At 34.6% G+C, this 19,517-nt stretch overlaps 1 protein-coding gene across 1 annotated transcript in view; it reads left to right on the top strand.

Moving 5' to 3' along the window:
• LOC136818580 (serine/threonine-protein kinase 31-like) overlaps positions 1 to 19,517 on the top strand; it is a 31,078-nt gene that overhangs the window by 6,107 nt on the left and 5,454 nt on the right. The window contains exons 4-23 of the mRNA XM_067074908.1: positions 133 to 158; positions 340 to 413; positions 644 to 675; positions 1,773 to 1,832; positions 2,583 to 2,687; positions 2,810 to 2,884; positions 3,078 to 3,242; positions 3,452 to 3,515; positions 3,766 to 3,860; positions 4,268 to 4,332; positions 4,742 to 4,802; positions 4,941 to 5,756; positions 6,103 to 6,203; positions 6,516 to 6,552; positions 6,908 to 7,033; positions 14,626 to 14,661; positions 15,251 to 15,319; positions 17,221 to 17,301; positions 17,649 to 17,780; positions 18,376 to 18,495. Of these exons, the coding sequence (XP_066931009.1) occupies positions 133 to 158; positions 340 to 413; positions 644 to 675; positions 1,773 to 1,832; positions 2,583 to 2,687; positions 2,810 to 2,884; positions 3,078 to 3,242; positions 3,452 to 3,515; positions 3,766 to 3,860; positions 4,268 to 4,332; positions 4,742 to 4,802; positions 4,941 to 5,756; positions 6,103 to 6,203; positions 6,516 to 6,552; positions 6,908 to 7,033; positions 14,626 to 14,661; positions 15,251 to 15,319; positions 17,221 to 17,301; positions 17,649 to 17,780; positions 18,376 to 18,495 (2,340 nt within the window). The remainder of the gene's footprint in view (positions 1 to 132; positions 159 to 339; positions 414 to 643; positions 676 to 1,772; positions 1,833 to 2,582; positions 2,688 to 2,809; positions 2,885 to 3,077; positions 3,243 to 3,451; positions 3,516 to 3,765; positions 3,861 to 4,267; positions 4,333 to 4,741; positions 4,803 to 4,940; positions 5,757 to 6,102; positions 6,204 to 6,515; positions 6,553 to 6,907; positions 7,034 to 14,625; positions 14,662 to 15,250; positions 15,320 to 17,220; positions 17,302 to 17,648; positions 17,781 to 18,375; positions 18,496 to 19,517) is intronic.

Raw genomic sequence — 19,517 nt, 5'->3', positions numbered from 1 at the left:
TGATGCAAAGGTACTTCAAATCGCGTGTGATGACACATATTATGATGCAGACAAACATTATTGGATGGTCAAGAAACTAATTTAAAACTTTTTTAATTTTTTTACCTTAAACGTATTTTTTATTCTGTTTAGGTACGATACAATGGCAACAAAGAAAGGTAGGGGTTGGTTACAACAATCTGGAAAGAAAATTCTTCATATTCAGTGTGTGGGCCCTTCCAGCAAAGTTGATTGATGGAATGACACAGATATGACTAACAATAAATTTATGCATTTTTTCTTGTTCTATGATATTTGATGTGTGATTTGGTTTACAAGAAATAAATCTTTTAATTTTAGGGTCAAAAAGGTTATTACTGAACAACAGCCATCTGATGAGAAGAAAGAAACATATGTAATAACTCCAAAAAGAAGTAAGTGCATGCATTTTCTTTAGATATTAATTTTTTGATGTTCAGTAGTGCTGTGCTAATCTTTATTGAGATTTCAGAATTTATCTATAAAACCAACAACTTGATATTAAAATATTCTTATTACTTGTTCATGATGCAAAAAAAAAACATGCATCAGAAGGAATCTTTGTTGTCCTCTATTTCATATTCCATTCTCTAATAAATCTTTTATTTTTTTTCTTAATTTTCAGGTGTTTCTCCCAAGATTGTTTCAACTGAGGCTGTAAGTATATTGACTGAGTTATCTGTACCTAATGTTTTTATGTGCATCTTCTTTTCGATCGCCTGAGGGCGATTTTAACAGTGTAGATATACAAGTCAAATCTCGTTTTTGAAATCGAAAGTAAATGTTTGACTCGCTTACCTTTATAAACTCATTAGTTTCCTTACATTTTGTCTGAATAGGAGAGATTTTAAAATTTTTTCAGGCTATATCCCATCCCCTTCCTCAAAGTGTAACTTTTTTCTCTAGGGTCTACGCTTTACTTTTGCTTTGATCATCTGTTATGTACTGACTAATAATGGCAAAAGTTGCAGATCAAATAAAATGTATAACAGCCTTAAGTAGTCTATTGTATTCATCACTTTTGTATGGTTTATGACGTCATTCCCCTATCATTTCAATGTTCGTCTCATTTATCCATGTTCATTATGCCACATTATGCTTAGAGCTGTTAAATTGATTTACTTTAAGCGAGACAATAATTTCACAGCTGTTTTAAAACGCATGCGTAAACACTTTGTTTTTTACTACAACGATTTTGATAGTAAAATAAGTCTCCTGAATTGAAATTGCACGGCCTTTGAAACAAAACAACGATAAAGAAGTTTTTAAAGAGGTAAGGTTCACTCGACCATTTTACTCGACTTTATAATTTAGTCTAGCTGCTCTAATCTTGCCATAATTTACCAGAGATAGATCCGCATCGCAGGGTGTAAGGTAATAAGACATCAACCTTGCCCTTCTACGACTAAACGAAAAAATGGACAAAGTGAAAATTAATTTCTTAGTGAACACTACCACCAGGTTCTTTCTCCGATGATTTTGTCGGAAATAAGCGATCGCCAACAGTGTGTTTGAAACACGCTGACCTAGTTTTATCATATGTACATTCATCAGGCAGACATGAAGTGAAGGCTCTAAATGCTAATAGAAATGTGACTTTAAGTACCTGGTGAAGTAGCTCAAGTACTCAGACCGGCCTTGGTAGAAAAAAGGAGTCACAAATTGAGAGATTATCACTATCTTTTACACACAACAGAGGACAAGAATCAAAATATCTGTGTTAAATTACATTTCTGCATTATTTTTCTCTATAGCTGAAGAAAGAAACTGTTTGTGTTTCCCATGTTGAATCTCCAATCAAATTCTACTGCCAGGTACCAAGTGTTTTTCATAACAAAAATGATTACTAATTGACCTGAATACTGTTTGGTTGATTGATTTTTAATTGACTCTTTTGTTGCTTTGTCAACGAAGGCTCTTTTGGGTGAGTTAGATTAAAATTGAAAAACAGTGATAAAAAGATCAAGATATTTTGACTTCATTATTTTTTGCCCTGTTTTTTGCCCTGTTTTGGTATTAAACAACCTCACAAATAAAGAGACCATAATATTTACTTTTAACATTTTAATAAGTATATGTAATCACATGATAACGAGTGCAATTGGAGAATGATTGCACAAGTGATTTTTTTTTGTTATTAATTTTCCGAGTCCGAAAGGACGAGGAAGATTCAAAACAAAAAAATCACGAGTCCGATTACGAGCTAATCGCACAATTTTTTCACTACTTTTTCCCCGTTAGGAAAGTAAATTACACTGAAAGTTTTACATTTTTCTCTTCTCTTTATGTTTTTCTTTTATTGTTTGCTTAAAGATTTTCTTTCTCACAAAATGAATTTCGAATGCAATTAAAACGTTCGATAAAAAAATGTAGTAAAAAACATTAAAATCAATTTTGTAAACATTGGTGCCTCATTGAAGAGTGTGATTAACGATTAATTGCTCTCTACAGGATGCAATTAACGATTAATTGCTCTCTTTGAAGGCGCGCCAAAGAAGAAAAAATAACTCATCGTGCTATTAACAGTAGTATAGTCTTTATTGGGTGTAACTTTTCATTTTCAGTGTGTTTCACAAGAAAAAGTAAACGAGCTTGTCGAATTGGGTGAAGAACTTGAAACATTGTGTCCTTCACAACCGAAAGTTATTGGACAATTATCTATACAACAGGTTTATTTTTTATCTTTGATTCTATTTTGACAATTAAACCCCTTTTTTTTCATTTGATAGGAAAGAACAGACTCAGTTTAGTGGTGAATACTTTATTGATATGACAAAATACCTTTTTTAAGATATACGGATGCAAATTCAGTGAAGACGAACAGTGGTACAGGTGCTCCATCATTCGATGTCTACAGCAAAACCAGGTAGACTTTTATTTGGTTTAAAACGAAGTAAAAATACAATCAGCAATTTTTCTCTTAATAAAGAACAAACACTTCTTTACCAAAACTTGATATCCTCTTTGAAAAATTTTCCACTTAATTTCCACTTAGTTCCCTTTGGCTTAAAAATCTTCCCTCTATGATAAGAGAAACACTTGTCCATCTCAATTTTCAGGTTGAAATCAGGTACATTGACTATGGTAACAAAGAAATTGTTGACCGATTTGGTTTGGTTACTTTGCCAGCAAATATCACTAAAAGACCTGTTCTCTCAAGATGCTGTCAAATTGATTCGGTTCAGTTGGTATCAACAGATGATACTTCTACTTTATTTAAAGTTGTAAGGACCTTTCATTCTGCAACGTTTTTTACTTTTCAGTTTAATTGATACAGATCAGTGGTCATTATTTGTCATTTGAAAAAAAAAGATAACACATGCTGGTATTGGAATGTTAACCCTTCAAGCATTGAGTGATAAAGGGAATTTGCTAGAGAAAACTCGGGGGTTGGAGAGAATTTCTTTTGTAAAATTTGCATTATTTCTGTTAGGGCATCGATAAACTCAAAGAACTCATTTATGACAAAGCAATTGAAATAGAAATAAAGAAGACAGGTATGTTAGAACTAACTACAATTTAATATTATAATCTTTGATTTTTTTATGTGCAGTCTAAGCCTTTTTCATTTCAAGAGAGTTTACAAATACTCTTGATCTGATCTATGATCCAAATGAGAAATTATTAGATTAAAATTAAGTTTAATTAATAAGTTAAGATTTAAATTAATTAAGTTTTTAGCCTGTAACTACCAGTTCACAAATGGATTCATCTAGGTGTTTATCTTGCCCCATTTCTTCGTTTCAGACAATGTGTTAAGTTACATTAAATCAGTATCAATCAATGGCTCAACTTTGGACTTGGAAAATGTTTTAGTATCAACTGGCTCCACTAAAGTCAAGGTAGTTTTTGCTTTAAAGTTCATAAAATCGTTCTGCCAACTTCTATATATAATTCTTCAGCATAATAAAACATAGGTTCAGGTTGTCCAGGTATTATTTTAGAGTGGCCTTCAAAACACAAAAAATCTGATTTTAACTAGCAGCTAGGACTGGTCATGGCCTAAGATTGTAATCCCGGGCACTTGCTTTACTGGTCAATTTGTTTACTTTTAAACAATGACAACAAAAAATTTTATAAAACATTTTGCTGGTTTATTAAGACAGACAATTTGAAATTGCTGCTAATTAACCTGGCCTATAGTGGCCTTTTTATAATTTTTTTCTGGTCATCTAGTCTAGTGGCCCTGATAAATCTTTTATTGTTCAAGATCGACATAATGAAAATTACCTTTCTGTTTTACTTTTAGACATTTGATGGATTCTCATCTCCACCTCATTCTCAAAGAACTCCTTTTGCTGAATACAAGGACAAGTAAGATGAATATAAGAATGGAATAAGTCGAAACAAGCCTCATGATTCTTAGAATATTTAAATCTACAGCTTTAAGATATTCACAAGAGCAATTAAACTTTATCAAAGCAATGGTTAAGAAATGTTTTACCTTCAAGTAATCTTTCTCTCAACCATGCGAAAAAGATGCAGGAAACAAAAACTTTTTATTGAACAAAATATTGAAGGGTCGACATTATTCTTAAAATCATAGCATTTCGGAATGCCCAGAGTGCTAGCCATTACACCATAGAACCTCATTTATAGGGTGCAAAACGTTTTTCACCTTTTATAGAACTTTAATTTGAACATATTTAAAAAAAGGACCATAAATGAATAGCTGGAAATTTTGTAAGACGTCTTAACTTTTCAGAACTTTTGTCTTTTTCAGTGCTTTGTCCTCTGGAGTTGTCACAGTAACTGGAAAAACTACAACACCCACACAAACAAAGGTATTTCTGAGTAATTATTTTGAACATAACTACCAAGAACTGCGGGAAAGGGGATGCACAATTATACCAAAAAGTTCACACAGATCATTTTTCTAATATTTCTTATTTTCTTCTTACATATCAAATCTTTCTTTTTAGCCTCCATACGATTATGAGCTCCAGTCTTATACTTTGAAGTCTAAACTCCAACAAAAAGAACAAGCATTAGCCCAGCTAGAGAAAGCTACAACAGCGACTATTGAAGAATTACGCAAAAATCTCAGATACCAAAAAGAGATGATGAAAAACCCTTTCTCAGCCTGTATGAAAGAGATGGCAACCAAAGTCAAAGGTCTACGGGAACTGCGTGCTAATTCTAAAACTGCCGAAGATACTAAATTGCTTGAAGTGATTGACGAGATTATGGAAAGTGACAGTCTGATTGCCTTAAGTTCAATGAAGGAGTACAATGATGTCCAAATTGAGCAAGAGAATCTTAAAATACAACAGGAGCAAATTATCAAATGCACTGACAAAGACGATTTGAATGACCTTTTAGAAGAACGAGATGGCCTGTTCCGGAAATGCATCAAACGTATCAGAACATTTTTGAAACATTTAGAAGGGCTTCCTTTAAGACAAAGAGAAGCAAAGGTTCTATACGCTGTAAAGTACATTGAGAATAACTTTCCTGATCACTTTGATGGTTCATCGACTCAGGAAGGGGAAATTTCACTAAGCAGAGCTCTCACAGATTACAAAGACCAGCAATCGAACCTCTCGAAAGACTTGAATGTATGTCGTGAAAGAACCAATAACAAAAGCAGCCAATTGTTCAAAGCCATCGGTCAGGTTCAACGAGTCCTTCATTGCACACTCACTCTGAATGCCACCCCAGCAGATGATGAAATGGAAACTGAAAAATATATCTCGGAATATAAAAATGCAATTGAGGAAGAACAGAGGATTACTATGGTATGTTTTGTTAATTTGAATACACCAAAAGTGTTAAGCGTTTACATAGTTTCAACCTGTTTCAACTACAGTTGACTCTCTCAAATTTGTTGACTTTCAAGGGGCTAAGAGTTTTCTTTGAATTATTGAAAGATTTGTATAACAGAGAGTATTTTTACGATCATCCAAGTGGATTACAGAAAAACTCGAATAAAAGAGAATAGAATTATAGATAGTTGATTGTATGCTAATAAAAACTGCAGATGGTGGCTGGATCTTCGCAAAAATTGTTCTCTCAAAACTTGTTTAGAGAGTTATCAACTATCAAGAATATTTATGAAAAATGTGCTTCTACTTTTTTTTTCAGGAGAGCTCCAAAGATACGCAATCATCAGTAAAATTGAAAGTATTGATTACAAGCTTCAGAAGAGCTCTCTCTACTGAGCTTGAAGATATCCAGATCCTAAGGTACAAGTCATGATAATTATGTGTCACACAGTATCGTCTTTCAAATTATGATTTAAAGGTTTTGTTTTTAAATAAGAGTGATATCATTTGATTACTCATCAATTTTAATTCACAAGCTTTTTAACATTGGATTGACACGGATGTGGAGCAAGATTGGTCAGAAAGAGAAAAAGAAAAACATTTTTTGCTTATATCAGCATAATATATAACAATATCAAGACACTGTCCTGATATGAAATATGTGTCTGATTTGAAACGGGAACACTTATTAAGTAAAAATAAAACCTTTAAAGCACACATTTTTCTCTGCAGGAAACCAGATTTCAAAGAAAAGTATCAAACTCTTCTGGTAAGCAAAATCACTTAAAGATTTATCGATACAAAGCTGAACTATTATTTCCTATCAAGCAACATTCTACCTTTGGTAAGGTTAAGAATAAGGATTGCTCCTAGACGCTAAGGCTATTTATTTTCAGACCCAAAGTCTGAGTCTAAATAAAGTCTAGAAAAATATTTCCCAAGCCATTGCATCCACATCTCTATAAAAAACAATTTTTTATTGCTTACCATTGTACCTACAAGAGTAGGAGGAAGAATTCTTATTCAGTTACTGTTTCCTATCTTCGGGGCCCTGTTAGACGTCTCGATTGTTGACTTTTTACTGCAAAGTAGTTACTAATCTTCTCCACCATTTCTCTTTTTAGGACACCTTCAAAGAAAACTTGAAGAACAAACCAGACAAGAGCGAACTATTGAAAGCCAAGAAGCATATCAAACAATTGAAAAGTAAATTCCGCCACAAGCAGGCTGATCTCAGCGACCTAGAAGAGGTATGACAATTTTAAACCTTTCAGTAGACTTGATAAAGCCTTTTTCAAGTACTAAGGCGAAAACATCAATAGGACCCGCCTATAGTTGGTTTGTTATTTAACGTATACTTTGATTCTAGGCTACGTCTGTCTTACTTTGTTTCGAACGTAAAACTTCTGCTCTAAGTAAATAAGACCATGAACATATAAACGACTGGACATCTATCTTTTATTGTCTCTTTGAAGCGAGCTTCGTTGTCGCTTGTATTTCAAAATTGGTATGAAAAATCCGACAATATTCCGACATAATTTTATTTCTTTGAATTATTTAGGTAAAAAGATTGATAGAGCTTGAACATTACTCATAATGTACAAAAAAAATATTTTCGAATTTTTTTACAAGTTTGTAATATATTTTATCAACATTTTCAACTCTGAAATGCAGAATTTCAACTGCGTGTATACTTTTGAATCTCTTTTGTCACTCCAATAATTTTTTTTATGACTTGAAAAAAATAGCTTGCCAAAGTTGAGAGCCTGTGTAATAAGAATATCGAAATTAGAATGTGACACTCTCTAAAATTATTAGACACTTTTAAGTCAAAATTTAGAAATTTTAGTTGGAGTTTTGACAAGCTGACGATAATTTTGCCTCTGTTATCTTTGTTATGATATACATAAAAGACTTGAGAAGAGTAGAACAACAGAGACTTTTGTCGAAGTTTTGACGTTGTTAGCAAGGTATTCCCAAGTGGTATATCATCAAAATATATTGTTTCATTTTATGCTTTTAACGAGGCGGCAACGAAGCTAGCTGTGTTTTCTTTAAAAGGACAAAGGAGATGGATGTCCAGTCGTTTATATGTTCATGATAAGACCTAAAGCCCTGGACTCTATTGTTGGACCTACTTGGAGGCCCTTTAATTTGACCGTTGTCCGTCCGTCCGTTTGTCTGTTACAAGCTTTTCTCGGGATCGGCTCATTGCCTTTTTTTTTCTTTCTTTTTTTGCACAATGATGCAAAATAGCAATGCCTAAAAATTGACGGAGCTCTATTTAAAAAAAGAAAATTTTTGGGCAGATTTGGGCCAAAAACTACCTAAAAATAGGTTGTTTTTTTGGCAGAAAAATAGAGTGCAAGGCACCCTAAAATGTGGCAGAAATGATTTTTCCCAGAAAATTCTTTTTACGTCATAAAAATACCAATTTTCGTTTTTTGGGGAAATTCCCTTTTACCATTTTCCTGTTAACAGCTTTTCTCGGGATCGGCTCATTAGTTTTTTCCGATTTTTTGCACAAACATAAAAAACACAAAGATAGGCAAGATTCTCTAATATATGGCTCAAGTCATTTTTCCGGAAATTTTTTTTTTTGCCCTCAAAATCAGGATTTCTTATTTGGGGAAATTCGCTGTAGTCTTTTTTAGAGAAAATGAGCATTTGTCGCGATTGGCTTGGTATTTTCTTTCTGATTTTTTGCACAGTGATATAAAATGGTAATTCAAAACCTGATAAAATGCGATTTTCAAAAATATAATTTTTTGGGCAAATTTGGGCCAAAAAGAGTCTAACAATGGGGTTTTCTGGACTTTTTGTAAAATTGCTGCTTCATTAGTTTCTTCTATTTTTTTTGCACAAAGATAGAGGACAAGGCTCTCAAAAATGGCTCAAGTCGTTTTTTCCGGAAATTTTTTTTTTACTGTAAAATTCGGACTTTCTTATTTGGGGAAATACCCTTCAGTAGATTTTAGGGGAAATGAGTATTTCTCGCGATTGGCTTGGTATATTTTTTCTGATTTTTAGTTTGTCTGACTATTGTTGCCATATCTTTCTATTTATTTATTACGCTATAGCCTTTAGGTAGGTCCATTCAGCATGTAGCTTGTTTAGGCTTTACTTTGACCTGAGTTATGTTAAGAAATAGGCCGCGCCTATAAGACTGAAATGTCTTCTGTTCAATCTTTGAGAGCTTTCGAGAGATGTGGCAATTTGGAGTTTCACAAACGTTGATTCATCCTCGCGTTTCTCAAAGAAACAATGTTGCACAAAGACATTTTCACCATTTCTAGATCAGGTCCTTTCATTTTTGGCCTATAATTTTTCAACTAGACTGGGTAATGAAATTCAAAGTTAATATCTAGAAAATAGTTTTTAAAATCTTTATTTCAGCTTGTGGGAACTCTTTTCTAACATAAATTCTCCATAAACATCAAGTGTAGATTGTTTTCGAGGATGGTTGTTCGTTCGTCCCCTATAAAAAAAAATTTGATGAATAATTTTCAATCGTATTCTAGTTTTTCAAATTATGAGTAATTCTACTTTCTAGTAACTGTGAAAAGTCTTAGAAAAAGAGTGGAACTTTCTACCTGTTTTAACTTCAAGGGTAAAAATATAGCATTGATCATAATAAGCACTATTGATTGTGTTGAGAGTAATGTAGCTTTGAAAAAGTCTATAAACTTACGTTGAAAAAAATCATCAAATCTTTTTTCTGAACTTCATCTCTGCAAAGTCTGCAACGATGCCATTTTTGTAGTTCCAAAACACACTGGTATTATATTTCCCGTCAAAAGTGTACGACAGCAGTTGTTGAACCACCATCCAACTCCCCCGTTGAAATCCAATGAACAATGGTCGCCCCTGTTGTCATTATCCTTGTCGTACGTTGAGAATTGCATATTGTTGTTATGTCTGCCTATAAATGAGGCGCTTCCACTCAAATGAGATGCGTTGCCAGATACACCACCAATTTTCAAAACGTATTTGTTCATCTCATCCCCAATTTCAAAGGTATCATATTTGGCATAAGTGGGTCGCGTTCGTCCTTTGATTCGCATGTTGATCAACAACTCTGATTTCTTTGGAGCCACTGACGGTTCAGTCAAACCATGAACTATTTCATTACCAAGCCAGAATTCTTTGGTTAACTCTCCGAAGCCGCTTTTGTATGTCTTCCAGTTTTGTTTGAAGTCTGTGGATCCATCTGCTGTCTTCGTAAGAAAGTAGTCCAGCCGCCCTCTTGAGTAGTTTGTTCGCAAAAAAACATGCGGTCTGTTGAATCCAGGACCTTTCAGACGGTAGATCCCATTTATTTTGTAGCCGGCCTGTTGAAATTGGAGACAATCCCTCAAGGGCTCAGCAAACGTACAATCATAGTGTTCACTATTTGGGATCGACTTGCACGGAACACATAGTCCATAAATCTTCATTATAAGTGCTAACGATCTGTACTTTAATTTAATCAATCGAAGATTTTGATTGATCGGTCAACCAAGACATTTATTGTGTCATTCCCGCCAGCTGCTGATGCATAAGCGGCATTGCAGGCAGATGAAAGCGAGAAATTGAAGTTTAGCAAACTCCATGTCAGTTTTCTTATTCAGTCTGGAAGTGCTTTGATGTTTTCCCGATTATATTCTGTGTCCTTTTATGAGTGACGTGTTTTCGATTTTGAAATTTGGAATGATCGAGATTTTTAAGCCTTCTTGAAAGAAATACCATGAATAACTCTTTAAACAGCACCAGGGTTAAAGCCCCTGCTTTCTCAGTTTCAAACTTAAACCTTGTTTCCCGCGAAACCAATGAACCGTCTTCTCCAAACTCACCAGAGAGAGTTGACAGTGATAGGATTGAGTCTGTAACAAAACCTAAAACACAAAGACTACTAGTTTGCAAACATCCAGCCATTTTTAGCACTTTCAACGTGCGCTCTCTATCTCTTGTTAGTAGAAAACAAGAGCTTCTTTCGTGTTTTTCCAAATTCCAAATCGATGTGCTCAGTATTCAAGAGCATAGATTTCTACACAAAGACATTGAATTCCTCCACTCAAATCTTGGTAAAAACAAGCTTGTAACCGCCTCAGCATGGAAAAATTCCCAGGGAACAACAATCGGGGGTATTGGTATGCTACTCTCTTCTAGAGCAGCAGAAAATCTTTTATCTCTCCGTAAAATTTCAAATCGAATTATTGTTGCCGAATTTAATAGCAACCCTAAAACAACCTTTGTAGCTTGTTACAGTCCAACTAATGTCTCTGAACAGGTTGATGTCGATGGTTTCTATTCCATCCTTTCTCAAACTATCCTTTCTATTCCTGCGCATAACTTTCTTATATTAGCTGGCGACTTTAATGCCCAGTTAGGGAATGATAATGTAAAATTTTCATACCATAAATCGACAAATAGAAATGGTAATAAACTCTTTGATTTTATGTTACAACATCAGCTTGTTGCTACAAATACACTTTTTATGAAAAATACTAATAAGCTTTGGACTTTCCAACATCCCTCTAGAACTAAATCCCAAATAGACTATGTCCTTGTCCGAAATAAATGGAAAAACAGTGTCAGAAATGCTCAGTCATATTTTTCTTTTTCTTCTGTTGGCTCAGACCACAGAGTCGTTTCTGCACACATTTGTCTAAGTTTGAGATCTTCTAAAAAGTGCAAACCCAACCCTCTGAAATCTATTGATTGGCAACAAGTTTATACAAGTTCTAATCTTCGCTCTATTTATGCGGTTGAAGTGAAAAATAGATTTGACCTCCTCTCTCGTCCCGATCACAATATTGAAGAGAAATACCAAACTTTGGTAGACGCAAATGAACATGTCTGTCTCTCTCTTTTGCCCAAAAAAGTTAAAACCAAAAGAACACATCTGTCTGAAAATGATCTTGTCATCGCAGCACGCAATGAATACGATAAAGTCAAAGCAAGGCACCTATCTCGCGCAACCAGAAGAACCTCAAAACGCCTTGCTGACGCCCAAAAATATTTAGATGAAGCTTATTTAACAGCTGAAGCATCTTTTATTCAAGGTAAAATTGACTCTATTTCACATCTTCATTTTTCCAATCAACACTCAGCTGCTTGGAAGACAATCAATGAACTGTCAGGGCGCAAGGATCATCCATCGATCCAGCTCAAAGGAGGATCTCCAGAGAAAAGAAAAGAGAATTGGCTTGCTCATTTCAAGTCACTGCTTGGAAATCCCCCACTTCTCGGACCTGACCAACTTCCTCTGAACCAAGTTTTTGATCTCTTACACATTTCAACAGAGTCTTTTACTAAAGATGAACTTAAAATAGCTTTAAAATCATTTTCTATCAATAAATCTTCCGGTCTAGACAATATACCCACAGTTTTATGGAAAGACCCTATTTTTCTTGACCTCCTTCTAGAGTTTTGTAACCATACATTTAACGATTTTGTGCCACCTTCTGCATGGTTAACAGGGGGTATCATTCCAGTTCCCAAAAAAGGTGATCTGACCTTAGCCTCAAACTACAGAGGTATCACCTTGATGCCAATTGCCGCAAAATTTATAACAAACTTTTATTTAACCGTATTGTTCCTATTCTTGACCCCCTCCTTAGGAGAAACCAAAACGGTTTCCGGAAGGGCAGGAGCACACTCTCTCAAATTTTATCTATCAGACGAATTCTGGAAGAAATGAGGAAACTCAATAAAGATGCTTTTATATGTTTTGTTGATTTCAAAAAGGCCTTCGACTCGATCAGTCGAGAAAAAATGTTTCAAATTCTAGGTCTCTATGGTATCCCTGAGAAAATTATAAATGCTATTCAAGCATTGTATACTTCTTCCAAAGCAAAGGTTGTATCACCTGATGGGGATACAGATATTTTTAATATTCAAGCAGGAGTTCTTCAAGGAGACACTCTTGCTCCTTTTCTTTTTATAGTTGTTTTGGATTATGTTTTAAGAATTTCTGTTGATACTTTTAACAAAAAGGGAATTCAAATTAAAACGCCCCAGGGCACACGTGACCCTGGCTTGTTTGTGACTGATCTGGATTTTGCTGATGACCTCGCACTTGTTGCAGAAAGTATTCAAAATCTCGAAATTCTACTCCATTCTTTAGAAACTGCAGCAAGTCAGGTCGGTCTTTACTGTAACGAGAAAAAAACAGAATATCTTTGCTCCTCTGAAAACTTTCTCCCTTTATTTTCTTTGAAAGGTGTTGACATTAAAAAAGTAATCGATTTCAACTACTTAGGCTCTCTTATCAACAGTTCTGATAGCGACTTTAAAACCAGGAAAGCACTTGCGTGGAAAGCTTGTAATAAGCTCAACAAAATCTGGCAATGTGATCTTGACAATAACCTCAAGCTGAAAATTTTCAAGTGTCTTGTGGAGCCCATTCTTCTTTATGGTTCTGAAACCTGGACCATGACAAAATCTATGGAGAAAAGTCTTGATGGGTGTTATACCAATCTCCTAAAAAGGGTTCAAAATCTTGATTGGAGAGATCATCCCAACCTCGCCCAAATCTACCAAGGTCTCCCTAGAATCTCTTCTGTTCTTTTTTCCAGGAGGCTAACTTTCTCCGGCCATTGTTTCAGAGCAAAATCTGAAATCATTTCAGATATCTTATTGTGGTGCCCTACTGGTCCTAGACGCTCAAGGAAGCGAACTTTCCTCGACAATTTGAGGCGGGAAACAGGGCTCGAGTTAGAAGAACTGAAAACAGTTATGTCAGACCGTGAGCTGTGGAAAGAGAGATACTCGGTATTTCCGACCTAACGGTCGAAGGATGATGATGATGAAGCCTTCTTGTCCCAAATCAAGGCGTGGTTTTGACACGTCGTATATTTTGAGATTTTCAAACGGGGTTATCGTTCTCCTTTGGGAGGGCAACGTTGCTTTCCAATCTTTTTTAATTTTTGAGATTCTTAGCACGGGGGTTGATAACTATCATATGGTCGCTGGTTCAGGGGGTTGAGTATTACTTTTAAACGCCCCCTATAAGTAACCATCAGGTCAATATACAAATTATTAGCACAGGTTGTTCAAAGGTTTTCGAAATTTGGCGTCACTTTTGTATGGTATTTATTAATTATATTTTTTCATCTGCGTAAATTTTCGTTAGTTTTCATTACACACCTAAGACCAAAAAAGTCAACATTCCTTTATATAGCCAAAAAGTAATTATTCTCTTTGAGGGTCTGTAGAAAATCTAAGAAACACAAGAGTACCCTTATGTAAATTGAAGATAGATACTAAAATAAAAATAAAAGTATGCTACAGTAGCACTGAAACTTTGTAAATAAATATTATTGTAAATTAATTAATCGATTTTAATAACTTTTGGTCCCATCAAAATGCCATCTTCCATGAAAGTTCTTAGACCACTAAGTATGATTTCTACGCGATTGTTTTGTAGTTTTGCGCTCAAAATTGTCATTTCAGTCTTAATTCCATGCAAGTCTTTTACGATTGATAGCTAACAGTGGTTTCACCACTGACCACCACATAAATTTTATGGATCGTGCTCTTCTTAACGAAGGGAAGGTTATAAATTCGCTTCAGAAATAAATAGTTTAAAGGTCTCAAGGATAAACGTGTTCCAACGCTTGAGACTTCGCTAATTGATCCATTTTTTGTGGGGTGGAAAGGGGAAATGAATCCAGTGCATTAGATATGCTAGCCAAATCGATCAGGCAAGCCAGGGTGCAGTACGTGCTGACGAGTCCCAATAAGGATGAAATGCATGATGCTCTGCTACCCAAATCTCCCGATTGAATATAGCTGAACGGAACAGAAATCACATATTTATTGATTTTACTCACAATTTTCTTGTTTTTCTCTATCACAGGATTCTGACGATGTTGATGACTCAGAAGTCGATGAGGTGAGTTGGTTGGTTCTTATAATGTATTTTCTTGGATTTGAAATGTAATCATCTGTGTGTTTAGCATACTCTTCCCTGAATTTTCACAGTTTTTATATGTTAACCCTTCCCCTAAAAACACAAACTTTTAGAAACTGACGGGGGAACGAAGCTGTGTTAAAGGGATAATCAGATGGTCTAAGATTTTTTTGCCTGAAGAAACCCTCCCTGGTTTAGAGTAAAATCGGCAAGTATTTTTGTCTAACTATGTTCTAAAGTCGAGATATCACAATCTAAAATTTCTGAAAATGGGTTCTCACACGGTTCTTACGTTGAAATTCTATTGTAAAAAACTTTTAACTTTTTAAATATCTTGACTTTGGAAAATATTTAGTCAAAAATATTTTGAGATTTTGCTCAGGACAATCGAAGGAATCCACATGCCAGATATCTCAAACTATCTGATTATCCCTTTAAGTCCATAATTATACATTCACCAAAAGTATACAGTTTTATCCGGAAGGAAATTTTGGGGAAAAGAAGGAGTGACCAAATACTTCCACAAATTCTCCCCCCTCCCTGATGAACTGATTATTTGGTATTATTTTAGATTGAGAAAGAGCTGGGTAACATCCGTCAAGACCTTCATAAACAGTTCATTATAGAGCACAGAGAAATGGTAATTTACACATACACATACTTTTAACAGAATTTTCACAAGAGTCTTTTCCACCACTCTGGCATTCTTTTGCCAATAGCGCATTAAACTGCATTATAGAAAAATTTTAACGCTGAAACTTTTGACTCTTGATATAATCTTTAGCAACATATACCAAATTTACGATTATAGACATCTACTAGATTTAGATTTTTTTTAGATGTTATAAAAATCTCAAAACTGGCAAATATATTTAAGATATTCTCTCAGAAAATCATTCAATCAATTACTATATTGGTAAACTCTAAGTATCAGAATATTCTGCACATGGCACGCATTCACTCTGAAGGTCATGGCCCTGTTAAAGCCGACCCCCCAAGAAGCCTTTTCTTTAAACATTCTCTATATATCCTGATTTTTCATGGTGGCCACGCTCCTGGAAATTCCTGGAATATCCTGGAATTAATGTTTTCTCCTGGAAAGTCCTTGAAACTCCTGGGATTTCTTGTAATTTTTCAAAATGTCCTGGAATGTCCTGGATATTCTAAATTCTTTGAATATATTTTTTTTTCAATCGACTTTTTCGTTTCGCATTCTAAAATTGGAAAAATCTTGACTATGTATCTGTCGTTATAATCTATTTTCCTTGCTGAGATAGTAATATTTTATTTTTTGGACCTACCTCCGGGTGCCCCGGTGGAGGTTCTATAAATTAACTCATGTCCGTTCGTCCGTTCGTTCGTTCGTTCGTTCGTCCGTCTGTTACCAGCTTTTCTCAGGATTGGCTCATTAGTTTTTTCTGATTTTTTGCACAATGATGCGAAATGGCAATGCCTAGAACGTGACGGAGCCCGATTTTTGAGAAAAAATTTATTTGGGCAAATTTGGGCCAAAAACTACCTAAAAATAGGGTTTTTTGGACTTTGTGCAAAATCCTGTCATTACCTTTTTCTGATTTTTTGTACAAAGATGGAGGGCAAGATTCTCTAAAGAATGGCTGAAGTGGTTTTTCCCGGAAAATTCTTATTCGCTTTAAAAAACGGATTTTCGTATTTTTGGGGAAATTCCCTTTAACCAAATAAGAAAATATAGCTTCTAACAATGTTGACTCGTTATTTTTTTCTGATTTTTTGCACAATGATGCAAAATGGCAATGCCTAAAATGTGACGGAGCCAGATTTTCGAAAAAAAATATATTTGGGCAAATTTGGGCCAAAAACTGCATAAAATAGGGTTTTTTGGACTTTGTGCAAAATCCTGTTATTACTTTTTTCTGATTTTTTGTACAAAGATGGAGGGCAAGATTCTCTAAAGAATGACTGAAGTGGTTTTTCCCGGGAAATTCTTATTCGCCTTAAAAGACGGATTTTCGTATTTTGGGGAAATTCCCTTTAACCAAATAAGAAAATATAGCTTTTCTCAATGTTGACTCATAATTTTTTTCTGATTTTTTGCACAATGATGCAAAATGGCAATGCCCAAAATGTGACGGAGCCAGATTTTTAAGGAAAATTATTTTGGGCAAATTTGGGCCAAAAACAGCTTAAAAGTTTTTTTGGGCCTGAATGGTCTAAGTGATTTTCGTATTTGGGGATATTCCTTTTTACCATTTTACATTATTCAACACACAAGCTTTATTTTTCCATTCTGAATTTTTGTACAATTATTGTCACTTTTTTCTTATTTTCATCTGATGTTAATCATTAGGTAGGTCCATTCAGCATGTTGCTTGTTTATCCTGGAAAATCCTTGATTTTTTTCTGTTTAATGCTATTTTGTCCTGAAATATCCTGGAATTTGATGATCTAAAGTCCTGGAAAAAATCGAAATTTGTCCTTGAAAGTCCTTGAAAGTCCTGGAATTTGAAAAAAATAATTCTGTGGCCACCATGTAAAATTTTTCTTTCCTCTTCTTTTTATCAGGTTAAATTGGCTGATGCATGCGAAGGAAACTTTCCAGAAATAAACAAATTGCATCCGGAATTGGCTTTGGACGAATTCATTGTAAGTTTTACATTCTGGTGCTGTATTTGAAAATGATAAACACAAATTTCAGAAATATCAGAAATGTTATAAACATGACCTTTTTATCGGAATTGAAAACTTATACATATCTCCAAGCATCCTCCCGCTTGGTTTTTTGCGAAAGGAATGAAATAATCTTTTATCTACTCGGCAATAATGACCAGCCAATTAGGTTTTGCGCTAAGCAGCAGAAACCCGAAAAAGGATAGTAAAGGGTGTTAAAGGGTGTTAAAGGGTGTATTGGCTCTTATCTTCTTTAACCTAAATCATATGGCGGTTATTTTGTTCTGATGCTAGTTCCAAGCTACGTTTTCCTCATATTTTAGGAAAGCAATAACCTTTGGCAACGAAGCAGAACTATTGATCACTACTTGGGTTCAAACTCCAAAACTCTCAAAAGCAAACCGAAACAAATCGCTTACCAATGTGATTTCAACGGAAAACCATGCGTTATTAAAGTAATCTTGTTTATAAATTTATTCAACGGGTTGAACTGGGCCAATGACTTCTTTTTTTAAACCTTTGAAACTGCTGCCGTTTGAAAACTACATAAATTATATTTCGGTTACGAAAGTGGATAAATTATTTTCTGATTTAAAGGGATGAAATTTGATATAGAAGTGTGTCCGGAAAAAGCAGACCGTAGTAGATGTATATGGATTTTTATGTTTTATGACCTTATTAATCGATTTCTTTTTCTAAAGCCCGTACAAATTTACATTTCAAATTGAATACCTATTGGTTAAACAAAGAAATTCCCTATAGGGAAATAAGTTCTAAAGCTCGTGTGAAATAATAAGCTTCGAGGATTTTAACTTTAATCTGGTCCGCTTTTTTTTCCGAACACACTGAAAAAAGTATACAGTTGACGCTCTCTAATTCGATTTTCAAGGGGAATCTGATTTTCATCGAATAAGGGAGCATATCAAATAAGGTAGCATCGTTTATGAGAGTTTCTTGTTGACAGGAACTTTCAATATCATCGAATAAGGGAGCCTATCGAATAGTAGAACGTCCTCAACTGTAGCTCTTTTTACCACTCTTTGTTTTTAGGAATTATCCCTCAGCACAAAGGACAGCCAACAATTGAAGATGATTGTTGATCGCATTGTTGAGTTTTCCAAAGATCAGCGAATGAATACCACTCGTGTTCATTGTATTTTCACAGACAAAGTAAATAAATTTTTATACCAGATCAAAAATTGGGCTTTTTTGGGTCGGACAAGAAACAATCTGGCTTGGTCAATGTCCGACTACTCTAGGGGCTGAGTTAAGTCCCGTATGCGCATCGGCGTATAGTCATTTTTTCTTTTGATCATGAAAGTATAGTCCTTAAAGAGTCAGAAAACGTGTGTGGCGTTATTTGGATCAGGCTCAAATTTTCATAATGGCGGATTTTAGATTTCAACCCTTTTTAGCCCTCTTGCTTGAAAAGAAATTTTTTTTTGACTTTAAACATAGACATATTATATACCAATCGATCACAAATTTTATGCTGATTAAGAAAAAGGTCAGAATCATGGTCTGATAATTTTATTATCTGGAGATATGAAGCATTTTCGATTTCGATTTTTTGAAATGACTACTTTTGGTTCCAGATTTGCGTGGCTTTAACATTTGATTGGCTTACTTAATTTACTTGAAATTTTCGGAGGGTCTTGACTACCGTTCAAATAATAATTAAAAAGCTTAAATAGCTTAAAACCCTGCATATTATATACCAATCGATCAGAAATTTTATACTGATTAAGAAAAAGGTCAGAACTATGGTCTGAAAATTTCGTTATCAAGAGATACGAAGTACTTATGTTTTCTAAGTTTTGAAAACGAAAGTACTTCATAGCTCGAGATAGAAAGATTTTCAGACCATGGTTCTGACCTTTTTCTTAATCAACATAAAATTTCTGATCGATTGGTGTATAATATGCAGGGTTTTAAGCTCAAAAAATATTTTTCTTAAGCTAGCAGAGCCTAAGAGCCCATGTGACGAAAGAAAATTTTGAATCCGCCATTATGGATTTCGAAATTCATGTAGAAAAAACAATTTTCCTGAATTTTATTATTTAAACGTTAGGCAAGACCCTCCGAAAATTTCAAGTAAATTAAGTAAGCCAGTCAAATGTTAAAGCCACGCAAATCTGGAACCAAAAGTAGTCATTTCAAAAAATCGAAATCGAAAGTGCTTCATATCTCCA

This window comes from Clytia hemisphaerica, unplaced genomic scaffold, assembly GCF_902728285.1.
Source record: "Clytia hemisphaerica strain Z4C2 unplaced genomic scaffold, Clytia hemisphaerica genome assembly, whole genome shotgun sequence".
Taxonomy (NCBI): Eukaryota; Metazoa; Cnidaria; class Hydrozoa; order Leptothecata; family Clytiidae; genus Clytia; species Clytia hemisphaerica.
Note: the sequence above shows the minus strand (reverse complement) of the source record. Positions and strands in the feature narration are given on the sequence as shown.